Raw genomic sequence first — 24,778 nt, forward strand, 5'->3', positions numbered from 1 at the left:
TTTTTTATTTGCAAACGTAGCATCAATGCAAACAGTGTTAATTTTTTCTAGCTAGGTTATGAGTTACACTACACACTTCATCTGTTTGCTTATAGCTTTGTTTTTCTTGACAACTGAAACATAGCAACACCAAAAAGGAATCTGTTTACTTCTTTGAGTGTATCTTTCGGGCAATTTGCAACAAGTTTAGAAAATGTGCAACAACGGATTTGTTTGCATCTTTCCACGTTGTTACGGACTGCATTTCACGCTTAAAATGCAACTATTACCTTTTGACTTTTCTAGCAAACAAACTATCGTGCAATATATTGGAAAATATGTATTTTTATTGACTAGTGACACTCTTGGAAACTAACTCTTTGTCAAGATTTCAGTTATAATCGTCGTCTAGGGCGAATGCAGGGAGGGGCTGACTGGGGGGAAAGAGCAGAACCATCAAAGGAATCGTCTTTGTAAAGCACAGAAAAATTACTTTATTCATGGTTTATTTGTAAACTCAGATTAATGTAGACCTACACATCATTCTGTTTTGTTAAAATTGCTCCTCTAAGGCTACTTGATCCACCCCTGATCGTCGTGAAAGTAACACATGTCAACATTTCGACAACGTTCACGTATTCATTACAAAGCTGTTTGGACTGAATTGTTTTTGTTGAAACAAAATAAAATAGTCAAGACAACAAATTTGTGTCAAAATAAAAAGTTTAAAATTGAAATAAAAACGTGTTTTGTGCTTAGCATTGAACACTGGTAAGCCAGAATAAATTGCAAATCGATAAAAGATGAAAAACTAAATCGTAATGAAAGGCCAATGTTCAGTATGGTAAACACTAAAACCCGACTATAGAATCGATAAGGATAAAAGTAAAGCATGAGCTACAAGGAAAAAAACAATTAGAAATGCAGACGTTGATGTCATGTGAATTGTTGTCTTTAAAACGTATGAAAGTTTATTTTATTCATGTTGTATTATATATTTTTTGCATGAACAAAAATAATGAAAACCCAAACGTTGATGTCACTCAATTTTATATGTTTATTAATATAACGCGAGATAGCGTAGCAGAGCAGTTGGCGCTATGACTTTGTGAGGCAGAGTATTACAGTACTTTTTTGCAAGCAAATGAAAAAGAAGAATATTTTTTGACAAGTAGCCAATAGACTGTTCAAAAATAAAACAGTTTCCAATGCATTGAAGACGTATGCAAAGTCCTCAAGTAAGAAATCTGTTTTGAAAGGTTAACCATAAAAAACGCAATACTTTTTTAAAAATAAATCGTTGAACACATTGCAAACAAACAGGTAGGTAATAAGTTTGAGTAACCGAAGATCGATTCTTGGAGAGTGTAGCTTTCTATTGGTGTGTGTGTGGTGCGCCAATTCGACTACATTCAAGGAATTAAGTTTAGAAAATTTCAAATAAAAAAACTTAAAGAAAATCTGTTTATAAATTGGGATAATGCCTCCATGGATACAGAAGGCGTTGCGACCGTGTCATATTTCTTTCAACTCAATAACTTACTTCGGTCACAAGCACGTTTTAACGTTTGCGCTTGTCGTTTCTACCTTTTTCTCGACCTTTGCTATGTTGACGTGTACTGTTTATGCTATGATGGTCAGAAATAAAAATAACTGAACTTTTGAACTGGGTCGATATCTTGAGCTAAACTCACCTACCTACATTCTTAATCGAACTGACCCCCTTTCAAGCGTCGTAGCCTACCTTGGGCTGGTATTTCCACAACATATTTGTCGACTAGGGTTGGACCACCTCAATCTGTTGCTAGCAGTAGGCCAAAGAGAAAAGTTAGGGTTGCAAACTGAGTCAAACCAACAATTTTCAAATCCGGACATCAACAGCTTGGCCAATGAGACTTTTACTTACAACAAGTTGTTCCTTACATACGATGCAACAAACAATCACTTCACTGTAAATAGTTTAATTCACAACGACTCCAGTAAAATGCGTTTTACATAAACAGTTTTAGCGATTAAAATGAAAGAAATTGTGTTCAAGTACAAGTGATAGGCTGCAATGAATAAAAATAGCAAACACATTTTAAAACGTTCATGATTGGACCATGCAGTAAAAAGAAGTCTCAAAATACATTCCTAATTTGGCGACGTGACATAACACTATGTGTAAAACAAACACTATGTGGTCGCAACAAAATCACGTCATCAATAACATGTAGTAAAACGCAGTGGTCTGCTGAATGTGACTGGTATGATTGGCGGAAATGCCAACTTCCCAAACAGGAAATTAGACAATCATTGTATGGATTAAACGTTTGCAGATGATTGAGAGATTCGACGTCTGATGTAACAGTAGGTCCATGTAAAGATAATTGATATCACCCAACTCGGGTGACTAATGTCTGAGCGTTTTCGTCTCTGCTTCCGACAGGTTTTGGCTCGCTTCTTGGTCCGGTCATGCCAAAAGTCAATGACATGTAAAACAGTGGTGATGTATTGTTATTATTATGACCAAGCAATGCAGGCTGTATGTGATTTATAATCAGAAGTTATAAACAGTAGTGTCATGTTCAGGACATAGCCAAAAAAAAATTGGCATGTCCGGAATTTAGTTGTAACGGATATTTTTTACTGTGCAATTTCACCAGCGGCCAGCTGATGGTAAGTTATGTCCTGAAATTTCAAACTAACTTATAGTGTAATCCTCTAATCGTTTTGCTTATCTCCTAAAAGCCTTGTAGTTACTTTGCTGCCATTCCTGACACGTAGCTTTTGCGTTTACGTTGTCTTAAGCCTCGAAAAATCAACTCATGAAATCAAACATTTCTTTGCTTTTCCGTACGTGTTATATAGCAGCACTTTGGAAATACATTTTCTGTAACTGTAATTTTTTCACTAGTTACCGAAATCTGTTTCTTAGGGTTCCGTGAATACTAAATTAATACCAATCATTTTTTACAGTAGAAACATTCACAGTGTCGTGACAGGTGACTCTTGTATCGTTATGAATTTTGCTTCCTCAGAAATGATACCCTTAAATTAACAAAACATTAAAAATCACAGTACAGTAGTAATAAAACACTTCCAGCGGTACAAAGCCATATTAAATAAAACAAATTATGCCACTATCATGTAGTAGACAAACTAGTAGTAAACAAAACAAAAATTACGTTTTTTGTAGCTGTGTGTGACAGGAGCGTTCTCTGACAATCAAAACGTTATGACTCTGACCACCGAAGACATATAGCCGCTTCTTGGTGAAAAATTTAATCAATAAAATGCTGAGTGGAAAAACGGCCCTGGTGGATTGTTTGGGAAGCTGCAGTATCATTCTATTTTAGTGGGGAATTACTTATGAATCTCTAAACATCATTTATTTCCAGAAATATGAGATTTTATAACATCAGTTTTGCGGTAATTAAGAGCCTCTATTAATCTGCAGCAAAGCAAATATGATAAGCTGCTGCATCTTCCCTTCAACCTTCTAAAACCTGCACTGTTTAAATATGGACAAGAAAATTGGCTTCTTTCACCTCCTTTTACATCTTAAATCTTCAGAACTTCTCATGGGCCTGATCATTGCTTAAAAAATGAAAGATAATAGCGCTTGTACAGTGGGAGTTCTTGTTGGTGTATGTGATTGCTTGTATTCCATCTTTGATCCTTGCATTCATACGTGAACATGGTTACTTGAATCTGCACTAGACTGAGCATGGCGCCTCGGTGGTGGTACATCTCTGAAAGCCACACAAAGATAAAATGAGTTTTGCAAACAATTAAATCATGAAGCACTTAATTAACTTTGCACTGAGCACTCATTTGCGGTAACCATTTATCTTATAAGTATATTACAGTATACGTAGTATTGGGTCTACCTGATTTATTTCAATTTCGGTAAAAGAGTTAACTTTGTTAAACCATAAGCAGAAAAAAACAAGCAACGACACATAACATAACGTAATGAAATAAACACGAAATTGCAAACATTTTCGGTTATGCAGCATGATAGCCATTTCAAGTATTTAAAAAACTGGTTTACACAAACATGAAATGAAATAAAAACTACAAAAGAAAGAACTTAGCATGGCAAAAAAGATAGGCTGACACACATCACATGACGATTTGATTACGTTAGAAAAACATATCACATGACAATTTAATAAACGACGTTGAGTAGATACGAGCATCTCCTACAGACAATTGAGCCGAAGATTGCACGATTCTCTGAGCAGGAACTTGTAAATTTTAGTGTCAAATTTGATAAAACATTGATTGTGATATCATAGCAACGTAAAAAAACAATATTTTTGTTGCACGGCCTTAATTCCTAACCTGCCATGACAAGGAAGTGGACATAGTACATCTTTGGGAGATATGGAGGAAGCAGGATTATGGAGAGTTGGTCTTCGAAGTGTGGGAAAGGTAGAAGCAACGTCCCTGACGAAATCAATGCCTCTTTGTTGTAACAAGAATTCACACCTTCAAAAAAATATCGGGTTACAGCGTGTTGGACGTACAAACCAAACTTTGAAATAATATTTATAAGCTCTTTCATAACAACATAACAAGTGATTTGAGAGAGAGAGATGTGAGAGAGGTAATCATAACTAAAAGTAACACATGAACCCTAATTATGAGCAAATATGTATATTTGACTCAATATAAAAAGTTAGCCCACGTTTTTCGGCCTTTCGTCAAGGTAAAATAAAAGTGGTGGTAATTTCTGAATTATAGGAGTCCAAGAGAAAAGCACCAGCAATCTTTCAATAGTGACATCAAACATACAATGGGAAACTGAAGTTATCGTCGGTGCTCGGTAAACAAATGGGAAACGAACTTTTGTATACCAAACGTTTGTTTAGTTTGTAGGCCTACTCTTAACTCTTAGGTATTTAATAAAAACCCCGAAAGCTGCAGATGTAGTTTCTTACAGATACACAGTACAGTGCCTAAGCAGATGTACAAATGATTTTCCGATGCACAACATATATTTGTGTAGGTTTACGTGCTTAACCCAAAACGACCACACGTGACAACATGATCTATCGTTTGCAATAAATGTGTTTCTGTTCTCTATGAGTAACCTGCGCATTAGCCTACAGCGCATTGCTGACTGGCCCGTACCCTACTCTTTGCATCGACAATTCTTAACTTTTCAGTAACTTTCCACTTACATTGGGAACCACTTTGCATGTTCTTGCCATGGAATGTCGCCAATGTCGAAATTTCTCAACTTTCCGTTGCAATACCAACACTTCACCTCGTCCCGTTTGCCTGCTCAACAAAAAACCCATCCAGACATTAATACCAGGATATTTTTGTTAATTAATTGTAAGGTCTATGTTTCTCTGGCGCAAAGAAATACTATTATGAACGCATGAGAATAAAACAATTTGGGAGTGCAAAATTTTGTCTTTGCAAATATGTTTTTTTAAAACGCAGCAATTTACAATTTGCCTAAATAGCCGAGCTGGACATTTTCTCCAAACTTGCGATATTTCTTTGCAGCTGGGAACGACCATCAGCCCATCTCTTACGGCTATAGGAACCACTGTAGTTCAATTTTTTCCAAGCCTAGTTTTGGGAAACGCCACAGCTTTTTGTTTTGTTTTGCTGCTAAATGTTTCGCTTGGTTTCGTTTTTGCTTTTTTACTTTTTGCAAGTAGCCTTAGGAGGAAATTTTAACAAAACACAATGGTGTGTAGGTCTACATTTATCCGACCTTGAAAACACACCATGAATAAAGATACTTTTATGTGTTCTAAAAGAAGCGATCTCCTCCCTAGATCCGCCACTACCTTCCTAGACATACTGCTCATAAGAACACAGTTTAACACAAACACCGAAAATTGTAGGCTACCTGAACACAACGCTTGAACTACGTTCATTAGACTATGAAGCACTTTAAGTAACGAACATATATCAAGGCCAACGAAAATAACACGTTTCTTACCCAGATAGTAAAACCCAGCCTTAGAAAGTGATGTTGGTGTGACTTGAGCCAGACTGTTTGGCCAAACGGCAGAGCTTTTGAAAAAGGTCTCCCTGCGTCGACAATGATCTCGCATTTCACCATTAATCGGATTTAAACAACGGAATGACTCTTGAGAATGTAATTCTTCAACTTGGCTAATTCCATTCGTTGAGCCTGGTGTTCTTTCGATTGATTTTGTTTTGTTGCTATCAGGTGAATTTGGAGAGAAGTACATCAGAGCGAGTCCAGCAGATCTACCGGAGGTATTGTTCTGCTTTGTCCGTTTATAAGTTATTCCCTGCCCATTGTCGTTATCACATTGGGAAGACAAATCTAAAAAAATCATAGACGAGTTTAATTTTGTGCAATTAGCCTTACGTGCTAAAACTTAACATATTTTGTTTTTATTAGTTTGATACCCACCAGCCTAAATTAACAAGCTCTAAATCTGTATGCACTGGAACAAAACGTTTCCAGCTCAATTTTCTTTAACAAGACTAAATAGATTTGGATCGTGCACGGCCAGCACAGCGATAATAGAAAATCACAAACGGAAAGTTTAAGTTGGTAAACTTAGCAGGCTAACTAGCATGCTACTGCAGTGTCAATGGTTAAAAAACTTCACAATTAAGTAGCATTGTCAGGAATTTGTTTCAGTGAAGGGTGTTTCGGCCCATAAATCAGAAAGGAAAAGAGAAATAACTTAATTTGCCAATCAGGTAGGCGATCTTACGGCTAGTTTACTGTGGTACGGTTATGCGTCAATTAAAAATTCAAAGCCGATAATTCATTTACGATAAAGACACTAACCCTAACCTTAACCCTTCGTCTTTGAATCATCGGCTTTCAATTGCCTGCTTTGAATTGTCGTGATACTTCTGGTACATAATAAGTTACGTCACAATAACATACAATTCACAAACATAGAGATACGCTTCAAGTTCGCTTATTAGTGTTGAACAATTCAATTTGATTAGACAGAAGCAACGGAAGACCGTTTGGCTGTCCAGTCAACTGCTATTCAAAAATCTCCTGCTATAAGCCTACTAAGTTACAGTATGTTTGCCCAAATAAACTGCTCATTTTGTTTAAGTTACTGGGGATAATATTTGACTACCCTTGTTATATCCAGTACGCAGGGCCGGATTTACCAATAGGCTAGGCAGGCTGAAGCCTAGGGACTCAACGTCCAGGGGCCTCGAAACTCGGTTTCGAAGTTTGTAATTCTGTTAAAAGCTTGGCAAGTTTAAACCCTACCTAAAGTATATATATATCAAGCTTTTCAGAGTATAAAATTCTATAGGTCTACACAACTGGCTTCAACCACGTTATAAACAGTCATTATTACGTCGTTTGCATCTGCAAACTGTCATTTGCAAAAAATGGAAAAATTGGACTTTGTGTTTATGTTGCATTTTTGGTCCAGAGTGCTAGGTCGTTTTCACAGGGTTAGCAAAACCCTTCAGAAACCGGAATTGTTATTAAGTACTTGTGCCGAATTGTAGGCTACAGTTTACTTGTAGACTTTCTAAGCGAAATTAGAGATGAGTTTGATCAGCAAGCAAAAGCAACCTTGCCGAATATTAACTACAGAGCTGTCACTAGGAGACAAAAAATTGCACTTGCCGCTTTAAGTGAACTCTCTTCAAAGGAAAGGTTTAAAATAAATTCCTTTATCCCTATGCTCGACGCACTTGAAGCCAATTTAAGAAGAAGAGCTAATGTGTGCAGTGACATTGCAGAAATGTTCTTCTTTCTTGCAAATCTGAAAGCAACTAAGGTAGAAATTGTACGAGGCGTAGAACTTTTAAAGGAAGCGTATCCGGAAGATGTTGACCCGAAACTTACTGATGAACTTCTACATTTTCATTTTTACGTGAGACAAACACCAAACCAAGGGCTTACCAGTACAGAAGAGCAATCTATTTCCTTGTCTCATGGAGACCTTTATGAAATTATGTGCAAGGAAAAAATTAACACTGCTTTTCCTAATGTGGAAGCAATATTAAGACTGTTTCTAAGCTTAATGGTCACTAACTGTTCAGGAGAGAGATCTTTCTCAAGGCTCAATAGTAGCCTATCAAAAATAAACTGACATCGACAATGTCTCAAGAAAGGTTGTCCGCACTAAGCATTCTCGTCGGCAGTAGTGGCTGAGTAGTTAGCGCGTTGGGCTCGCAGTCGAGAGCCTGTATGTTCGACTCCAGCCACCCGCACTTGCTGTTGTTTCTCTGGGCAAGAAACTTTACGATAATTGCCTCTACCCAGTGATCGATTTCGAGTAATGAGTAGTACTAAATTTAAGTCATAAATAAAGTAGACAACCGGAAACAAACATTGCAGTCGGCTGCAGCGTGGATCAGGTGTACGTCGGAAGGCGTACACCGATGCATAGCGCTCAAGTCCGCTTTCCCGCAATGCAGGGTAAAGATATGACAAACAAACAAAACAAAACATTCTGTCCAGTGAGAGTGGCAAACTTAAACAGATCAATTTTGATGAAGTTTTGCATGATTTTGCTTTGATGAAAGCCAGAAAAAAAAATTTGGTAGCCTATAGTCTTACTCTATTTGATGGCTATAACCATGGGCTCTATCCAAGGGGGGGTGAGGGGGGTGATCACCCCCCACTAATTGGAGTAGGGGGTGATCAATGCAAAATCACTCCCCCACTCATTTGGCTTTGAAAAGGTTTTGTGATATTTTATTGATCAAATTTTGAAAAAAATATTTTCGCTATTAGCACATTTTAAATTTTTTTCAATATGAATTTTCAGTATGAATATATATTTCATTTTAATAAGATTTTTTGGTTTGGCAACCCTGAACTACGAACCAGGCGTTTACACTGTGTTTTAACCAGTGATGTACGCGCATACGAAAAATATTGACACCGTCAGCGTAAACGCAAACGTTCGAAAAACCATACGCCTTACGCGTCAACGTAACTTGTAAAAAAAGTTGGTGGCGTCAGCGCATACACTAGCGTAAACTAATTTTGTTTGCTAGGTGCCAAACATTCACACGGTATAAACCACTCGAAACAAACAAGTTTTATTTTGAATTTCCACGAAGAAACACAAGCATCTGAAAGTGTTCATCTGAAATTTTGCTGTGTTTTGGTTCCAATATGTCTTTGCCCATTGAAAACATTCTTTCAACTGCACCGCTGGAAGGTAGGCTATTGGCGTGTTGTAGCGAAAAAAAGACATTAAAAAGTATGCGTTGACGCTATGCGCTAAAAAAACGCGAAAACTTTACGGCGTAGCCTCAAGCGACTACTATCCAAAAAAATGTGGCCGCAAGCATTAGCGTAAACAAAAAGTCTACGCCGCAAGCATGTGGCGTAGAATTTGCGGCGTATACGTAGGGGGAAGTATGGGACCTATGGAACACTTTTTTTGAAATGGTCATAACTTTTGTATTTTAACTTCAAACAACCTAAATTTTGGATTATATTATGCTGGTGGGTGGTTTTAACTTATGATAAAGCGAAATAAAAATATGTTGATTGGTTAGCTTGTTACGAGAAAAAACAAAAATTTTGCGAAATGTTCCATTGGCCCCACCCCTATGGGACCAATGGAACGCTATTGCATTAGAGCTAAAAGCACTGCTCATTGTCAAGCAAAATCTAGATTTTTAACAAAGCACCATGGAAAACATTCAACACCAATCGAAAAAAACGAATACACAGAAAAATAACAAAAAATGAAACCCACAAAATAAAGTCACGTGGTAAAGTTGTTAGTTAGACCTATGGAACACCTATGTGAAACAGTGTTCCATAGGTCCCACATAGCCATGATGTTTAGATAACTGGTTGTAAGTTTGAGATGATGCACTTCACTGTGCTGCATTCTTGTCTATATACTGTTTAAATAAATGGTTTCATCGGAGATTCTGCGCTAAGAGTCCTGCTTGCCCTAAACTCCTGAAGAATTCTTACAAAGTTAGACCTCAAAGGTACATTTTCAAGCTCAAAAACATAAAAAAGCGTTTGCGTCTTTCAAAACAGCCTTTTCCAGAATTTTCGAAGTTGATTTCTGCTTACGTGTCAAAACGGTGTTTCCAAATATAAATATTTTTTAAAATCCACTTTTGGTTTGGGAGCAAATCTGGTGTTCCATAGGTCCCGGCGTTCCATAGGTCCCACACTTCCCTACATCTCTGGTTTTAACTTAGTCTGCTTGGTAGCCACTTTAACAAGAAAAAATTCTGCCACTGCAAATGACTAGAATGACACCGCCAACCAGTCAGAACATGTTATAAGAGGCTACCGTCCAATTGTGACCTTTCTCGCATTGCACTCAGCCAGAGAGTTAATCCTTGTTTTGAACTTTATTTGGTAATCACAGAAGAAAAAAGAGCAATAGCAGTTGTGAGAATGGAACCCACGTCAATGAAATGACTACTTTCTAACCCTAACCCTTATGCCAACCAGCTTACAGAAAATCCAGCACTTGATTTGCTTTGTATCATCTTCTTTTCGCCCTTTTTCACATCATGGAAAACGTAGTTTATGATTGGTTCGACTTTTCATTTGCAGTGGCAGAATTATTTCTTGTTAAGTGACTACCAGTTTGCTTACCCAAAAATGCCCTTTCCGAAACATACTTTGTGAAACGACTTGGAACCCCTGTGCTTCCATCAGAGTGAAGCTGATGCTGCGATGGGGGGTCTAGGGGGCTGCGCCCCCCAGAAGTTGAAATGACTATGACGATTTTAGCCCACTGTCCAAAAATCACCCCCCCCCCCCCCCGAATTCTAAAAGTGGATAGAGCCCCTGGCTATAACTATTTCTTATGTCCTCGTAGCCTAAATAAACTTTGCAATTTGTATTGTGACAGTTGTTTAATCAAAGAAATTAAAATTAAAAGCAAAACTGCCTTAACTAAATTTTTATTCTTTCAATTAAAAATTTGCACCCATGAATGTGGAAAATGAAAAGAACGAAGAATTTAATGCACTCATATTTTTAATATTAAGCAATGACATGTGATGTTGTTTAGAGAGAAATTCTGAGCTCAAAAATAGGGAGGGCCTCAAAAATGGAATAGCCTAGGGCCTCTCATGGTCTAAATCCGGCCCTGCCAGTACGCCTAACAATCCATTAATGCTTACCTGTTTGAAACGGCACGGAGTCCACACTGTCTTCTTTGTTCAATCTGCTACAAGCGTCTTCTATTCCCATTCTCTTTACAAACTACTCAATCACACTGTCCAGCACTTGTAGTATATTCGTAGCAGTATGTTTGTAGCAGCTTATATTGCACAAAACCGTATTAAAGTGCTGTTATTAGGTCTACAACGTAAACGGTGTAATTGAGATTCAATTATTATAATAGCAGAAGCAACTGCTATATGATGGCACTTTTTGAAATGCAATAAAATGCTCAAATAGAAAATGTAGACATTAAGTCACAAGTTATCAGATGTAATAATCTAATGCTAGTTCAAAACAACAGGTTTATGTACATAATCGGTAAATTTTGAATTATTTTATCATTTTAAATTGATAAGAAACGAGTTTTTTGATGGTTTAGTATAGCTTGGTAGACCTATTGGTAGGCTACTTTTTCCATTAAAGCACTTGATCAATTGATCAAATTTTTTCACAAACTATTTTTAGCACCATTTCCTCTGGCTCTTTCAAAACTTGTCTGTCCCTTCCACATAATCGTTATTGCATTAAACACTGCATGAACAAACGTTAAAACTAAAACACAAAAAGAAAATTCTGAAGCTATGACTAAAACAAATCAATGCATGCCCTAATGACACCACAAATCTGTACAGCATCGCGAAATATGAAAAAAGCTGTGCAGCCCATGGAGCATGCAAAAAGAATGAGTCTCGACAATCTGTCAATGCGCGTTTTAGAACGAACTTTTTAATTGTACTCGGTCTGCGGGAAATTCCAAGGGGAATCTTTAAGTATAAAACCATTCCATACACGAAAATTAAAGAAACGCATTTTAACAGTTAGCTGATCGTATTATTGCAACTTTGAAATTAAACAGACGGACTGCTACAAATTGTCCTTAATTAAAAGGTCGTTTCGCTGTTGCTAGCAGACCATGCTTGATTAGATCACCAGCAAAGTCCTTCTAGCAACTTTGATAACGCTATGTCTAGCACCCGTTCTTGAGTAGACCACTCAAGATTAGTCGCAGTAGTGACGGAACAATCCGAACATGGCCACAATAAAGCTGTAAAATTAATATAAACGTAGGCTACTATTGTTAGCAAATTGTATGTACTGCAACTGTTGTGCATCTAGCAATTAGGCCTGGTTGTTTTACTTCTGCAGATCTTCAATTAATGTAAAAAAAGATCTCATCTTTGGCTGGGATGAATAACAGATACGGTAACGGTTTGATCACTTTGCTCACTTGTTCATTGCTACGTATCTGCATGCGACAGTTGATTATTATCTTCTCAAGTTGTGTGCATATATTTTGATGTATTAATCTCATGCGGTAAATTCTTTCCAAATTGTGGCAGCACTGACTTTACTGACACTTATACAACCTTTTTTTTAAAAGCGGGTACGCTTTTGTTCAACTAAAAATACATTCAAAGATAATTTTAATTTAAAACTTCTTAGAAACGCTTTCACCCACTTTCATCATTTTAAACTTGGCTGAATGAAAAGGACAAAAGAATGAAACGTATCAATACAAAAGAATTAAGCAATAGCAAAGCACACTAAATAAACTCGAGATAAAAAAAAATTCCATTGAAGTTCCCTCAACGGTAAAGATTTCTGTACTTTGCCTCTATGACGCAATAATGATGCAGCATCTACCTGTGGTTTCTAATGTAACTTGAAAAGGTCCTGCCAGGCTGCCCGCCTTCCACCAAACAACAAAGTCCATCGTTTTTACAGCAGATGTTGAATCAATGACGGCTGTTGCTGTCAGGGCAATACCCACTACCAAAAGTCTTACTTGCATGATATTCTTACTTAGGCTACTTGGCACAAAGTCGCCAGCATTTGAACCTAACCGTTCACGGCATCAACAGCAGACGTTGCAATCACCGAACTAGCTGTCAACTATGCAGCCAGTAACTGTTAATTATTTCTGCAAAGATAATCTTATTTGAAGCGTCAAGCAATGACATCAAGCAAAGTAAGCCTGAAATTTCCAACTGTGCTAATGCGTTGATCTAAAACCCTCATTTAAACAAAACTCGTTTCTGGGTTGCTCTAATTAAGTTTTAAATCCATGAAATTTCAAATCTAAAGATTAATAAAAGGAACCTTTATACATCAATTTAGGTGTAGGTGTAGCCTAGATCGTTTTTGATCTTTTCAGCCGCTGTGACAACTATAAACGTGGCGAATTAAATCACACATACATTAGAAACTCGTTGAAAACAAAACTAGGTAATTTCTATTGATAAGCGGGGGCCACAAATATTGAGAGTCTATGGTAGGGGGCCACAAGCCATTAAAGATTAAAAGATTGAGAACCACTGATCTAGCGACTGTTGGTTAAGAGTATTGTGGTTTTAATTTACCAGCTCACCATTTATTGCTGTTGGCACATCCAGAATTTTTGATCATCACCAAACGTGTTTTCATCGGTTTGCGCAAGAAAAAAACAAGTGGTAGCCGACTATTTGATTTGGTTTTAGTTTGGTTGGTTTGGTTTTTGAATCTTTATCCCCGGACTGACAAAGCCTTGATAGGTTATTCCTGGTAGTTTCGCATACTTGTAGACTGTAGAGGCTTTTGACGCAGGGTGGGTTGCCGAGATTGACAGAGTGAACTTTCCGAATGATGAAATGTTGTTGCAGGGGAATTATTCCATCCATCAGGAGACGCCGAAAGGAAAGTAGTCCTTAGAATGAGTTGCTCAAGCGCACACCCCAAGCGTCGAACCAGCGCCGCTTGATATTGAAGTTTCTTCGTCCACGAAATCACGCGCTTAACCAACTGAGTTATCGGAACGTTTTCATAATTATCGTTTCGATAATAATACATTTATTACCAAGGGTGTTCTCACCGGTTTGCGCAAGAAAATACCAAGTGGTAGCCGACTATTTCCAAAGTGTTCGCTTAGGTCTGACCACGATTTATTCTCATGACCTGAAAGCTGAAATGCTAGATAAGTGAAGAAGCTGACTAATAGTCATAGCAAAAACATGTCGTCGGTATATCTCTTATTTTATTTTCGTTTGTGACTAAAACTAAAACCTATTAAAACAGTCAGTAGGAAATAGCACTGTGTAGTGGCAACCAAAACAAATTCAGCCATTCATCAGTTTTAGATACACAGTAAGCTTTGTTGTTGCATCGTTGAATCTACAATTCTTGAGTCATCACCTTATCACGTATAGTTTCCTTTCTTACGTCAGATTGTGAATGTTTAATATTAATAATGTTGTGGTTTTATTTATTGTCGCTCTACAACAGCTAAGGTCTTTTAACGATAGGTTAATTTTTATTTTATTTTAGGTTTACAATGTCATCATTCATCACACTATTACCCGACTTATCCTCACTGCGTCACACAAGAAAGAACATGATCAGTACCGTTTTTGAAGTCTTCGATTTGACTCGACCTGAAATCAATCTCAGATCTACCACAAACTACCAGTACCAGAGCCAAAACCACTCGGCCATTGAGTTGGTTCGTGGGTGTTTATGCAATTGCTGAAAGCACTGGATGTTAGGTTACTTAAACCAGGGGTCCGCAAATACTGGGTCGCGACCCAAATTTGGGTCGCGAGACCATTCACAGTGGGTCGCAAAACGGTTTAAAATTACCATAAATATAACTTGTATGGCAAAAATAAATACAATCATATAGTCTTTGATGTGCTGAGTTTCGTACAATTTGGTAAGCTACAAGAAAATTTATACTTTCGATTGTAGTACAGTAGTTAAGCCCACGGTTATATATATAGCCTGGAAGACAGCTTGAGCCAGGGCATGAAAACTTTCTCAACTTAGGCTATCTCCAGAACTGGCGACTAAAACTTAGCGAAAACAAAACTTTGGCGGCAGCTTTCCACCTATAGCCTACAGTCGGGAAGTTGATCGTGAGCTACATGTTCAGAACAATGGAAAACCTCTGACCTTCTGCCCCGAACCAGAATATCTTGGGGTGACACTAGACAGATCGTACACATACCGCCACCATTTGGTGTCACTGCGCAAGAAAATGACATCCCACGCTGCACTACTCAAGCGCCTGGCAGGCCACAGCTGGGGGGCGAGGGCTGACACTTTGCGTATAGCAGCCTTAGCCCTTGTCTACTCTTCAGCAGAGTACTGTGCACCTGTTTGGTGCTGCAGTGCACACTGCCATAACATCGGCACTGCCATAAACAGCACCCTGCGCACAGTTACCGGATGCATGCGTCCCACATCATTGGATAATTTTGCCATTCTCGCTGGCATCCAACTTTCTGAGCTTCTTCACGAAGAAGCCACTCTGTTTCTTAGCCGACGGGCACTAAAGCCTAACCATCTTCTCCACCACAAGATCTCTGCTTCCCCAAACCAGCACCCCAGTCGACTGAAGTCAAGACAACCATTCGTGCCAGCCGCTCAACTTCTGATCAACGCAGCAGATGAACTTCATCTCTGCGGCTACTTGGGCGGACTATAAATGGAATTCTGAAAAGAAGTCAAGTACCACCGGACTTCATTCGTTCATCCCCAACGCCGACACATGCCCCATCCGCCTGACACTACAAAGACAAGCATGGGTGCGCCTCAACCGTCTTCGTACGTGCGTCGGGCTTTTCCGGTCAACCATGCCCCATTGGGGAATTAGCCTCTTCCTCCTCCTGTGAATGTGGTGCCGAGGAACAGACTGCAGACCACATCATCAATAACTGTACCATCTTCAAGCCACCTAACGGAGTGGAAGGTCTGCGTGTCATGGGTGATGAAACTAAATACTGGCTGCTCTCTAATAGCCTTCCAGTGTAGTCCGGGAACATCTTGAGTCTGGGCTGGTAAAAGGATAGAGTAGACCCTCGGCCCCAGAGGCTTGCACGACGACGAAGCGCACAGTTAATAGGTCCACCCGCTTATTAAGCCCAATTTGGTCCATTCCGAAATTACTGAAGGTATAGGAGTGGTAGAAAATTGTCTCCCGCAGCCAAAATCGTCCGGTCCCGATGTGGCCTTAATAAGTGGGGACGACCGTATTGGAATTAATATTAATTTGCAAAGTGTTTTGCGCAAAATTATATGCTTCCGAAACGTTTGGGTCGCGAAGACTTCGAACGATTGCTTTTTGGGTCGCACCAAAAAGTATTTGCGGACCCCTGACTTAAACAACAAAATTCTGACGAACGTCGGACACAAAAGGCTTGAGAGGCAACTGCCACTAATAAATTACTTTGCCCTATTTAAAGTAGTGTTCTAGCCTACAGCATTTCTTGCTACTTTTTCTCCAGCAATTAAAAATGTCAGTGACAGAGTGTTCTCACCCTTCCAAATAATCTGTCTACCTGCGTTACTACCAGTGGCGTAGCTAGGGAATGTGCCGCCAAGGGCGGATTCAGATTTTACCGCCCCTTCAGGAAAAAGCATGGTTACTACTCTTTTCAGTGTAGGCTAAGCAAATAATCTTTTAAAATGGCTAGCAAGTAGTTTATATTGAGCACGAACCCGAAAATTACAAAATTTTGCACAGCGACTAACATGTCTTTGTTGTGCACATAATAAGCTACAATTTTAAATTGTAACTTTCCCCCGGTGCTGAACAATCTGTGAGTAACTTCAGTTCATTGAATTGACAACAACCAATCCGCAATTGTGAAGTCATTGACCGCCGGCCACAGTAAGCCTATTCTTTCTCTTTGATAGGCATTCTCTGGTTGGTAGCCCATATTGTAGTTTCCAACGATTAATTTTCAGTTTCTAATTCTATTGATAAAACAATGACAGCCATGAGTCACCGCCAAAAATGTCTAAAACAGTTAAACAGCCAGACAAAGCAGGTAAGTACACTGTAAATGAAAAATGTTCGTTTAGGGTTCTTTTTTCGAGAAAAACCCTAGGCTTAGGGTTCTTTTAACAAAAAAGATTCTTTATTGCAAAAAGAACCCTTTGCTTGTCAAAAGAACCCTAATCCTAGGGTTCTTTTTCGGAACTTGTTTCGAAAAGAACCCCGCAGAAAGGTTCTTTTCGAAAAGGTTTTTTTTGGAACCTTTCTGTGAGATTATTTTAACAACAACGCAACTATAGCTTACAATAGGCTACTAAATGATACAAACGAAAACAAAGAATGTTAATCCTATACAGTATTTAGGTGTTTGGCACATCGCCCAAAGAGCTATCTCAGCTGTGCGTCGCTCGCCTGCTGATACCACGCTACATTTAGCACCGTGGGATTAACTGTTGAATGGAAAACTGCATTGTTGCCTCACAAAGCTGGAATTTTTGACGGAAGTGAAGTGAAAATTTAAACAAGTTCGAACAGTTTTGTCAGCAACAATACTTTTGTCCAAGCTGGACAAATCTTCCAACTGGACGTAATCTTATTCGGTCAAACAAACACAATTCAACAATTGGCCACAAGAGTGAGAGAGCACTGGGATTTAACTGCTCTCAACAGAAAAAGTGTCATTAAAGATCATATACTACTCGATTGCCAAACTTGTTCAAACAATAGACCATCCCTGGAATATTTTAGAATAGTACGTAAACGCTTTATCGAATTTGATACCAAAAATCCATGAGGTTTTGCTCATAAAATCTTGCAATCCTCGCCTCAACATTCAACTTGAAATATTATACCTTCTAAATTTATCAAAATGGCTAAGGTAATTATATGCCCTTTTTTTACAAAAGTAGGCTACTGAATCAGGGATATCTAGAGAAGGGGATATGAAGGCTCGCAGCGGTTGCCTTATTCTCGTGACACTACCAGGGCGGTAGTTTGTAGTGCTTTAAACATGTGGTTCTTTTTAAGATCGTAGACAGTTTTGTAGTGCAGCTGGTACAATGAGCTACAGTAATCAGTTAGCAAACGTTACGTAGAGCATATTTAAAGAATATTTGTTTGCAAAGACAGTTAAAAAATTACCAGTAAGCTGTTTTTTTTTAACAAAGCGTTTGCAGTAGGCTAGATGTAAAGCAAGTATATGGGTAGTTGAATTAACAAGCAACCATGAGCATGTTGTGAATATCTAGGCCTGATGCTAATAGCGCAATGCAAGTTATCATAACAAGATTTATTGAACTACTATCGGTGCCAATTGTCATTTTACGATAAACACAGATTATTTACGATAAACAAAAGCCCTTCTATTGTCAGACGTAATAAAAGCCTTCGTATCCCCTTCTTTAGATATCCCTGTACTGAATAAATGTGTTTTGCAAGAAATCTTACCTGATGTACTCAATAAGAGTCTGATAATACCCAGGGCCGTTAACAGGATTTCTCGGGCCCGGTACCAATTTACTTTCGGGCCCCTTTCATCGACAATGTTATGAATATAAAGCTTGCTGTGAAAATGAGGATGACACATGCCGTTCAAAGTAGAAAATTAAGATGAATAGATCAAAACAGATATGCCAAAAGCATTGTTGTTTAACATATCTTGCACAATCTTAAAGTTTCCTGAACCACGAAACTTACTATCTCAATTTAGCGGTTGCTTTTTTGAACTTTTATTTGTGACATGGCGCTAGACTAGAGTATTACTTCCCGATTCCATTGATGTTTCACTGGTCATTCTAGGCTCACCAGAAGAGAATTTACAGCAAAGTTAGCGTAGACGGTCAGAAACTTTTCAATTTGATTTGGGAAAGGTTTTTGGGCCTAGGTCAAACATTTGATGATTGCTGCAATCTGAAAAGCGGTTTTGGTCTAATTTTTAGTCTAGAAATAGGGCTAGCAATCTTCTTACCTATGCCACTTCAGTTTTTGAGTTTAAACAAACTTACTTAAACGTAAAAGGCTACATTCGCATTGAGCATTGAGTGGCTTAGTAGTTAGTGAATTGGTGCTGTCACGGGAAGTTTAACATAACTCTGTAGTAAGTAGTACGGTAAGTACTCCTACTGGCCTTCTGGTTCTTGTGTTTTTTGTCCACAGAAGTTCTACAGAGTCTGCAGAAGTTTTTCCATCCTCTTCGACCAATCGCCATCTTTCGGTGAAGCGGTGGCCATGTGCTCCAACCAGTTGTTTTATATCAATATCTTGGACTGGATCGTCATATTATTGTCTTATTGTTTATCTATTTTTCTATCATGCCGAATTGGATTTTTTTTTCACTTTTGTTATGGTTTAACGTGTAAAACATACGCTAACCTAAATTTATCATATTACTGTGACATGCCACTACTACATCCCAGCTGGCGATGCTTGTCGTTTTTGCATTAATTCAACGTTTGCTAACGTTGGATCAGTGTAGAGGTGACGAGTTTAGCTGACTGGGGTCTAAAATTATCGCTTTATCAACGCAACTGTTATCAAAGCACGCTTGATATCTTCAAGACATAACTTCCCTGGGTATAATTGAATTTCCGCAAGATGATGATGTTGTTTTTGCTAGTTTGTTTTATTTGTTTTTGTCATTGTTTTCATGTCGTCAAGTTATAGCCTATCTATTTTGTGAGTCGTGCAAGGCCTATAGTGCGTTGCGCTTGAAATGGCTTTGCCCGTGGTAGGATTTCTTTGTGGGGTTTTCTTTGCCTGCCTTGCTCTTCTTTGCTATGAGCTAAACGCATCAAGACGTGTTCCCCTTACGACCATCAGCACTCTTTATAACGCACCATGGCCGATCTTCATAGCAACTGTCCATACAAATCTTAAATATATCAGCTAAAGCTATGTGGGCTAATAAAGCTATAGCCTAAATATATGTTGTTTATTTGTTTTGTTTTGTAACATTTTCTTTTTTTTATATTCACTTTATATCTTAAATTTTTCTAAAGGTGTTGCGACCGAGTCAATTTTTTTTTCAACTCAATAACTTACTTCGGTCTCAAGCACGTTTTAACGTTCGCGTTTTGTCGCTTCTACCCTTTTCTCGACCTTTGCTATGTTGACATGTATTGTTTTGATGTGATGGTCAGAAATAAAAACAACGAAACTAAACTGATAACTCTTAAAAGACTACATTAGCATTAAGGAATGGGTGGCTTAGCGGTTAGTGAAGTGGTGCCTCACCGTGTTCGATACTCGGTACTGTCACAGAAAGTCTAACATAGGTTTTCTTAAACTGGGGTCCGTGGACCCCCAAGGGGTACGCGGATCAGTTTTGGGGGTTCATGAAGGCACAATGAAAATGTTAGTGTATAATTTCGAAAATGGAATAAATTTTTCAAAAGAAAAGAGATTAAATTGGAGAAACCTTGATAAAACCATGTGATTTAGAAATGGTCGAACTAGTTTGTGGCGTAAAAGAAAGAATTACTTCAATAATGGTAGTTTGTGCACAGATGGAGCACCTGCAATGCTAAAAAAAGAAGCTCCTCAGGCCATCGTTACTCATTGCTTTTTACATCGCCATGCATTAGCATCGAAAACTCTCCCAACAAATTTGAAATAAATTTTGTCTGGTAGTGTGAAAATCGTTAATTTATCAGAGCTCGTGCTTTGAACCACCGAATATTCAAGAGGTAGCCTAATGTCAAGAAATGGGAGCAGAAGATGAAGTTCTCCTCTATCATATAGAAGTTCGCTGGCTGTCAAGGCGACAAGTTTTGAAGCGCTTAGTTGAGCTTCGAATAGAAGTTTTTTTTTCCAAGAGACAAAAACATTGAACTTTCAAAGCAGTTTGACAGTGAAGAGTTTATTCAAGGGTTAGCTTACTTGGCGCCTGGCGGATGTTTTTACTCATATGAATGAGGTAAATCGTTTTATTCAAGGCCCTGCCGTTACAGCTATGGACGCTTCTGAAAAACTTAAAGCTTTTCAGGACAGGTTATCTCTGTGGAAAAGGAGATTGGAGACTAAGAACTATTCTAATTTCTCAACGTTGGAAGAATTAATGCTTCAAAATGCAACTGCAGTTTGTAATGCTCTACCATCTTCTCTGCACACAGACATGTGCAGACATTTGGAAGCATTGCAAAACTCTTTCAGAGGTTACTGCTTAGCCTCAGAGGATATTAAAAATACAGCATGGATACGTTACCTTTTCCTCATTGAACTGGAATCAATCAGTGATGAGGACCTTGCAAAAGATGAGTTCATTGAACTAAGGGCAATGGAATCATTAAGAATGTCCTTCAATTCGAAAAGGATAGGCGATTTTTGGAGTTCGTTGACCCAAGCATATCCTCTTTTGGTAAAGAGAGCCATGGCTGCTATAATCCCTTTTGCGACTACATTATGTATGTGAGTGAGGATTTTCATCCTTGGTAAATATCAAAACAAAGAGTCGAAACCGGTTGGATACAAAGAATGACATGCGTGTTGCCCTATCAAAGGTGAAACAATTCTATTGTTCATGTTGAAGACAAACAGCAGCATCCTTCACATTAATGAAATTTAGTCGAAAATATTGAAAAATAATCTGCATTCGTTATTTCTTGAATTTAATAAAACATAAATTTTGTTAACAATTCATTTGAATTTTATTGCGTTATGTCCAATTCATGCTGATCAAAAAAGTTTCTCGGACTAGGCCACAAAGGGGGTCCACGCAAACCAAAATTTATTTTAAGGGGTCCGCGGTAAAAAAGTTTAAGAACCCCTGGTTTAACATAACTCTTAAAAGGCTACATTCGCATGGAGCATTGAGTGGCTTAGCGGTTAGTGAAGTGGTGCCTCACTCAACCGGCCGGTGTTCGATACTCAGTGCTGTCACGAGAAGTTTAACAAATCTCTTAAAAAGCTACATTTGCATTGTTCATTGGGTGGCGTAGCGGTGAGTGGAGGGGGTGCCTAACTCAACTGTCACGGAAGTCTAACATAACTCATAAAAGGCTAGTTTCGCATTGAGCATAGATTGGCTTAGCGGTTAGTAAAATGGTGCCTCACTAAACCGGCCCGTGTTCGATACTCAGTGCTGTCACAGGAAGTGTAACATAACTCTTAAAAGGCTACATTCGCATTGCGCATAGATTGGCTTAGTGGTTAGTGGAGTGGTGACTCACTCAACCGGCCGTGTTCGGTGCTGTCACATGAAGTCTAACATAACTCTTAAATGGCTACATTCGCATTGAGCATTGAGTGGCTTAGCGGTTAGTGAAGTGGTGCTTCACTCAACCGACCCGTGTTCGATACTCAGTGCTGCCACAGGAAGTCTAACATAACACTTAAAAGGCTACATTCGCATTGAGCAATAAGTGGCTTAGCGGTTACCGGCCGTGTTCGATACTCGGTGCTGTCACGTCAGTTTAACATCACTCTTAAAAGGCTACATTCGCATTCAGGCCGCCGTCACAGCATGTGATGTCCGCGGGAAGTACCATCTAGATCAGTGGTTCCCAACACATGGGTCGCGACCCAAAGTTGGGTCGCCTGATTATTTTTTTGGGTCGTTTGTTTTTCAAGCATATCTTGGGCGAAAAAATAACAATAAAAAAATTTTAAAACGTGAAGAGATCGATCACAAAACTGGAAAATATAAACACAAGTCATGAAGCGTTTTATGTCGAGACATCGGAAAGCTTTGCTGGCTTTGTAGCATGATCGTAGTTTAAGAAGTTTTAACAGTTTTCGTTTTTATTATCGTTAATATTATTATTAAATGTAAACCCAACAGGGCGAAACCCAAAACTATTTCAGTCTCAAACATAAATTAACTTGCCAAAATTACGGGATATACATTGTAACGTGCACTATATGTCACGAACACCATGTAGGACAAACCATGACAAATTTTTCCGCACGTTGGGCCACACATAGTCTGATGTGGTAAAACGCATCAAAGGCAAAGCCCCAAGTGATGTATGAACTCATTGCTTTCTCCACAGAGAGGCCTTTGCTGCAAAAAAGCTGTCTCAAGAGCGGCACGAAGTGTTGAATGATGTGAAGCGTGTAAACTTCATCAAAACAAGTCCACTAAATCGACGTTTGTTTTCGTCTTTGTGCACTGACATGGATTCTGATTATTATCAAGCATTGCTGCTACACACAGAAGTGCGATGGTTGTCACGAGGTCGTGTCCTGAAGCGAGTTTGTAATTTGCGGGAGGAGATTGCCATCTTCCTGAGGCAACAGAACTTGTGAGATTAGCCGAGAATTTTTTGCAAGAAGATTTCAACGCAAAAGTTGCTTACCTTGCAGATATATTTGACTCTCTGAATTCTCTAAATTTATCTATGCAAGGCAACGGTTTTACGGTGATTGATCGCGCCGCAAAAGTTTCTGCTTACTACAAAAAACTCATAGCCTATTCTGGAAAAGTTATGTCACCAGAGATGAGTACGACATATTTCCTCAGCTAACGCAATATAGGCCTATTTGTGGCAATGAAGTTAATATTAAGCAAACCATAATTGGACACCTGGAACAGTTTGCCAAAAAGTTTGTGCACTACTATGGAGAATCTCTAACACTTTTATAGCCAAAATAATTGGATAATTGATCCATTTGTTGGAAAAGATCTGCCTCAACTTCCCATCTAGGCCTATGTTGCAGAACAGTTTACGGACATAACGACAGAAGCAGCAAATCGTATTTCTTTTGCGTCCTTCAAAGACAAATACCCCAAAGATTTTGCAAACATCCACGTTTGGGCTTCCATGTACAAAGTGTATCCCACAGTTTCAAATTTAGTGATTCAAAAACAGATTCCATTTGCAACAACTTGGCTTTGTGAGACTGGATTAAGCGCCAAGTGTCTATTGAAAACTAAAGAGCGAAACCGGGTGGAACTTAAAACTGATATGCAGCTACGCCTTAGCAAAATAACACCTCGATTTCAAAAACTCACTGACAGCAAGCCAGCACAGCTATAACAACTTGGCTTTGTGAGACTGGATTTAGCGCCAAGTGTCTATTGAAAACTAAAGAGCGAAACCGGGTGGAACTTAAAACTGATATGCAGCTACGCCTTAGCAAAATAACACCTCGATTTCAAAAACTCACTGACAGCAAGCCAGCACAGCTATCTCATTAGTGATTTGATAAACATATTAATTTTGGAAAAAGTTACTGCTTTGTAGTGCTGTTTGTTTGCAACGCAATCTTGTATGGCTTTTAAAATATTACGACAATTTGCTTGGGTCGCAAGATTTTACCACACTGAATTTTTTTTAAAAATGGGTCGCCTTAAAAATGAGTTGGGAACCACTGATCTAGATCAGTGGTTCAAAACCTTTTTGTTGTCACGGACCCCTTTAGACAAATTATTAATTCTGCGAACCCCTAGCTCAATTTTGCCTGAAACTCAACATACTATTGTAATAATTATGCTACTCAACTACTGTACTGCAGTGGTTCCCAACTCATGGGTCGCGACCCAAAGTTGGGTGGCCTGATAATTTTTTTGGGTCGCTTGTTTTTCAGGCATATTGTATCTTGGGCGAAAAAAATAACAATAAAAAAAATTTAAAACGTGAAGAGATCGATCACAAAACTGGAAAATATAAACACAAGTCATGAACCGTTTCATGTCGAGACATCGGAAAGCTTTGTAGCATGATCGTAGTGCAAGAAGTTTTAACAATTTTCGCTTTTATTATTGTTGTTATTATTATTAAATGTAAACCCAACAAAAATTTTAATCTCAAACATAAATTAACTTGACAAAGTTACGGGATGTATATTGTAACGTGCACTATATGTCACGAACGCTATGTCGGACAAACTATGACAAAGTTTTTCACACGTTGGACCACGCATAGTCTGGTGGTAAAACGCATCAAAGACAAAGCCCCAAGTGCTGTATGGAC

The 24,778-nt window shown here is 38.6% G+C and overlaps 1 protein-coding gene across 1 annotated transcript; it reads right to left on the reverse strand.

Annotated features, from left to right (window-relative positions):
• Nucleotides 1-3,592: 3,592 nt before the first annotated feature.
• LOC145782791 (uncharacterized) lies at nt 3,593-11,207 on the reverse strand. Its single transcript, XM_082594556.1, has 5 exons — nt 11,074-11,207; nt 5,930-6,283; nt 5,151-5,250; nt 4,309-4,455; nt 3,593-3,713 (listed from the first exon to the last, which is right to left on the reverse strand). Exons 1-5 carry the CDS (start codon nt 11,141-11,143, stop codon nt 3,647-3,649), a joined length of 738 nt encoding a protein of 245 aa, XP_082450682.1. The 5' UTR covers nt 11,144-11,207; the 3' UTR covers nt 3,593-3,646.
• Between the last annotated feature and the right edge of the window lie 13,571 nt (nt 11,208-24,778).

The sequence above is a fragment of the Aplidium turbinatum genome, chromosome 14 (genome assembly GCF_918807975.1).
Source record: "Aplidium turbinatum chromosome 14, kaAplTurb1.1, whole genome shotgun sequence".
In the NCBI taxonomy this organism is placed as follows: Eukaryota; Metazoa; Chordata; class Ascidiacea; order Aplousobranchia; family Polyclinidae; genus Aplidium; species Aplidium turbinatum.

Excerpts from the sequence above, each read along its gene's own strand:
- LOC145782791 (XM_082594556.1), bottom strand. The coding sequence starts at position 11,143 with ATGGGAATAGAAGACGCTTGTAGCAGATTGAACAAAGAAGACAGTGTG. Across the intron at positions 5,251-5,929 it reads GGCTGGGTTTTACTATCTGG|GCAAACGGGACGAGGTGAAG; the intron begins GTAAGAAACGTG and ends TTTGTTGAGCAG. Across the intron at positions 3,714-4,308 it reads CCACTTCCTTGTCATGGCAG|AGATGTACCACCACCGAGGC; the intron begins GTTAGGAATTAA and ends TGTGGCTTTCAG.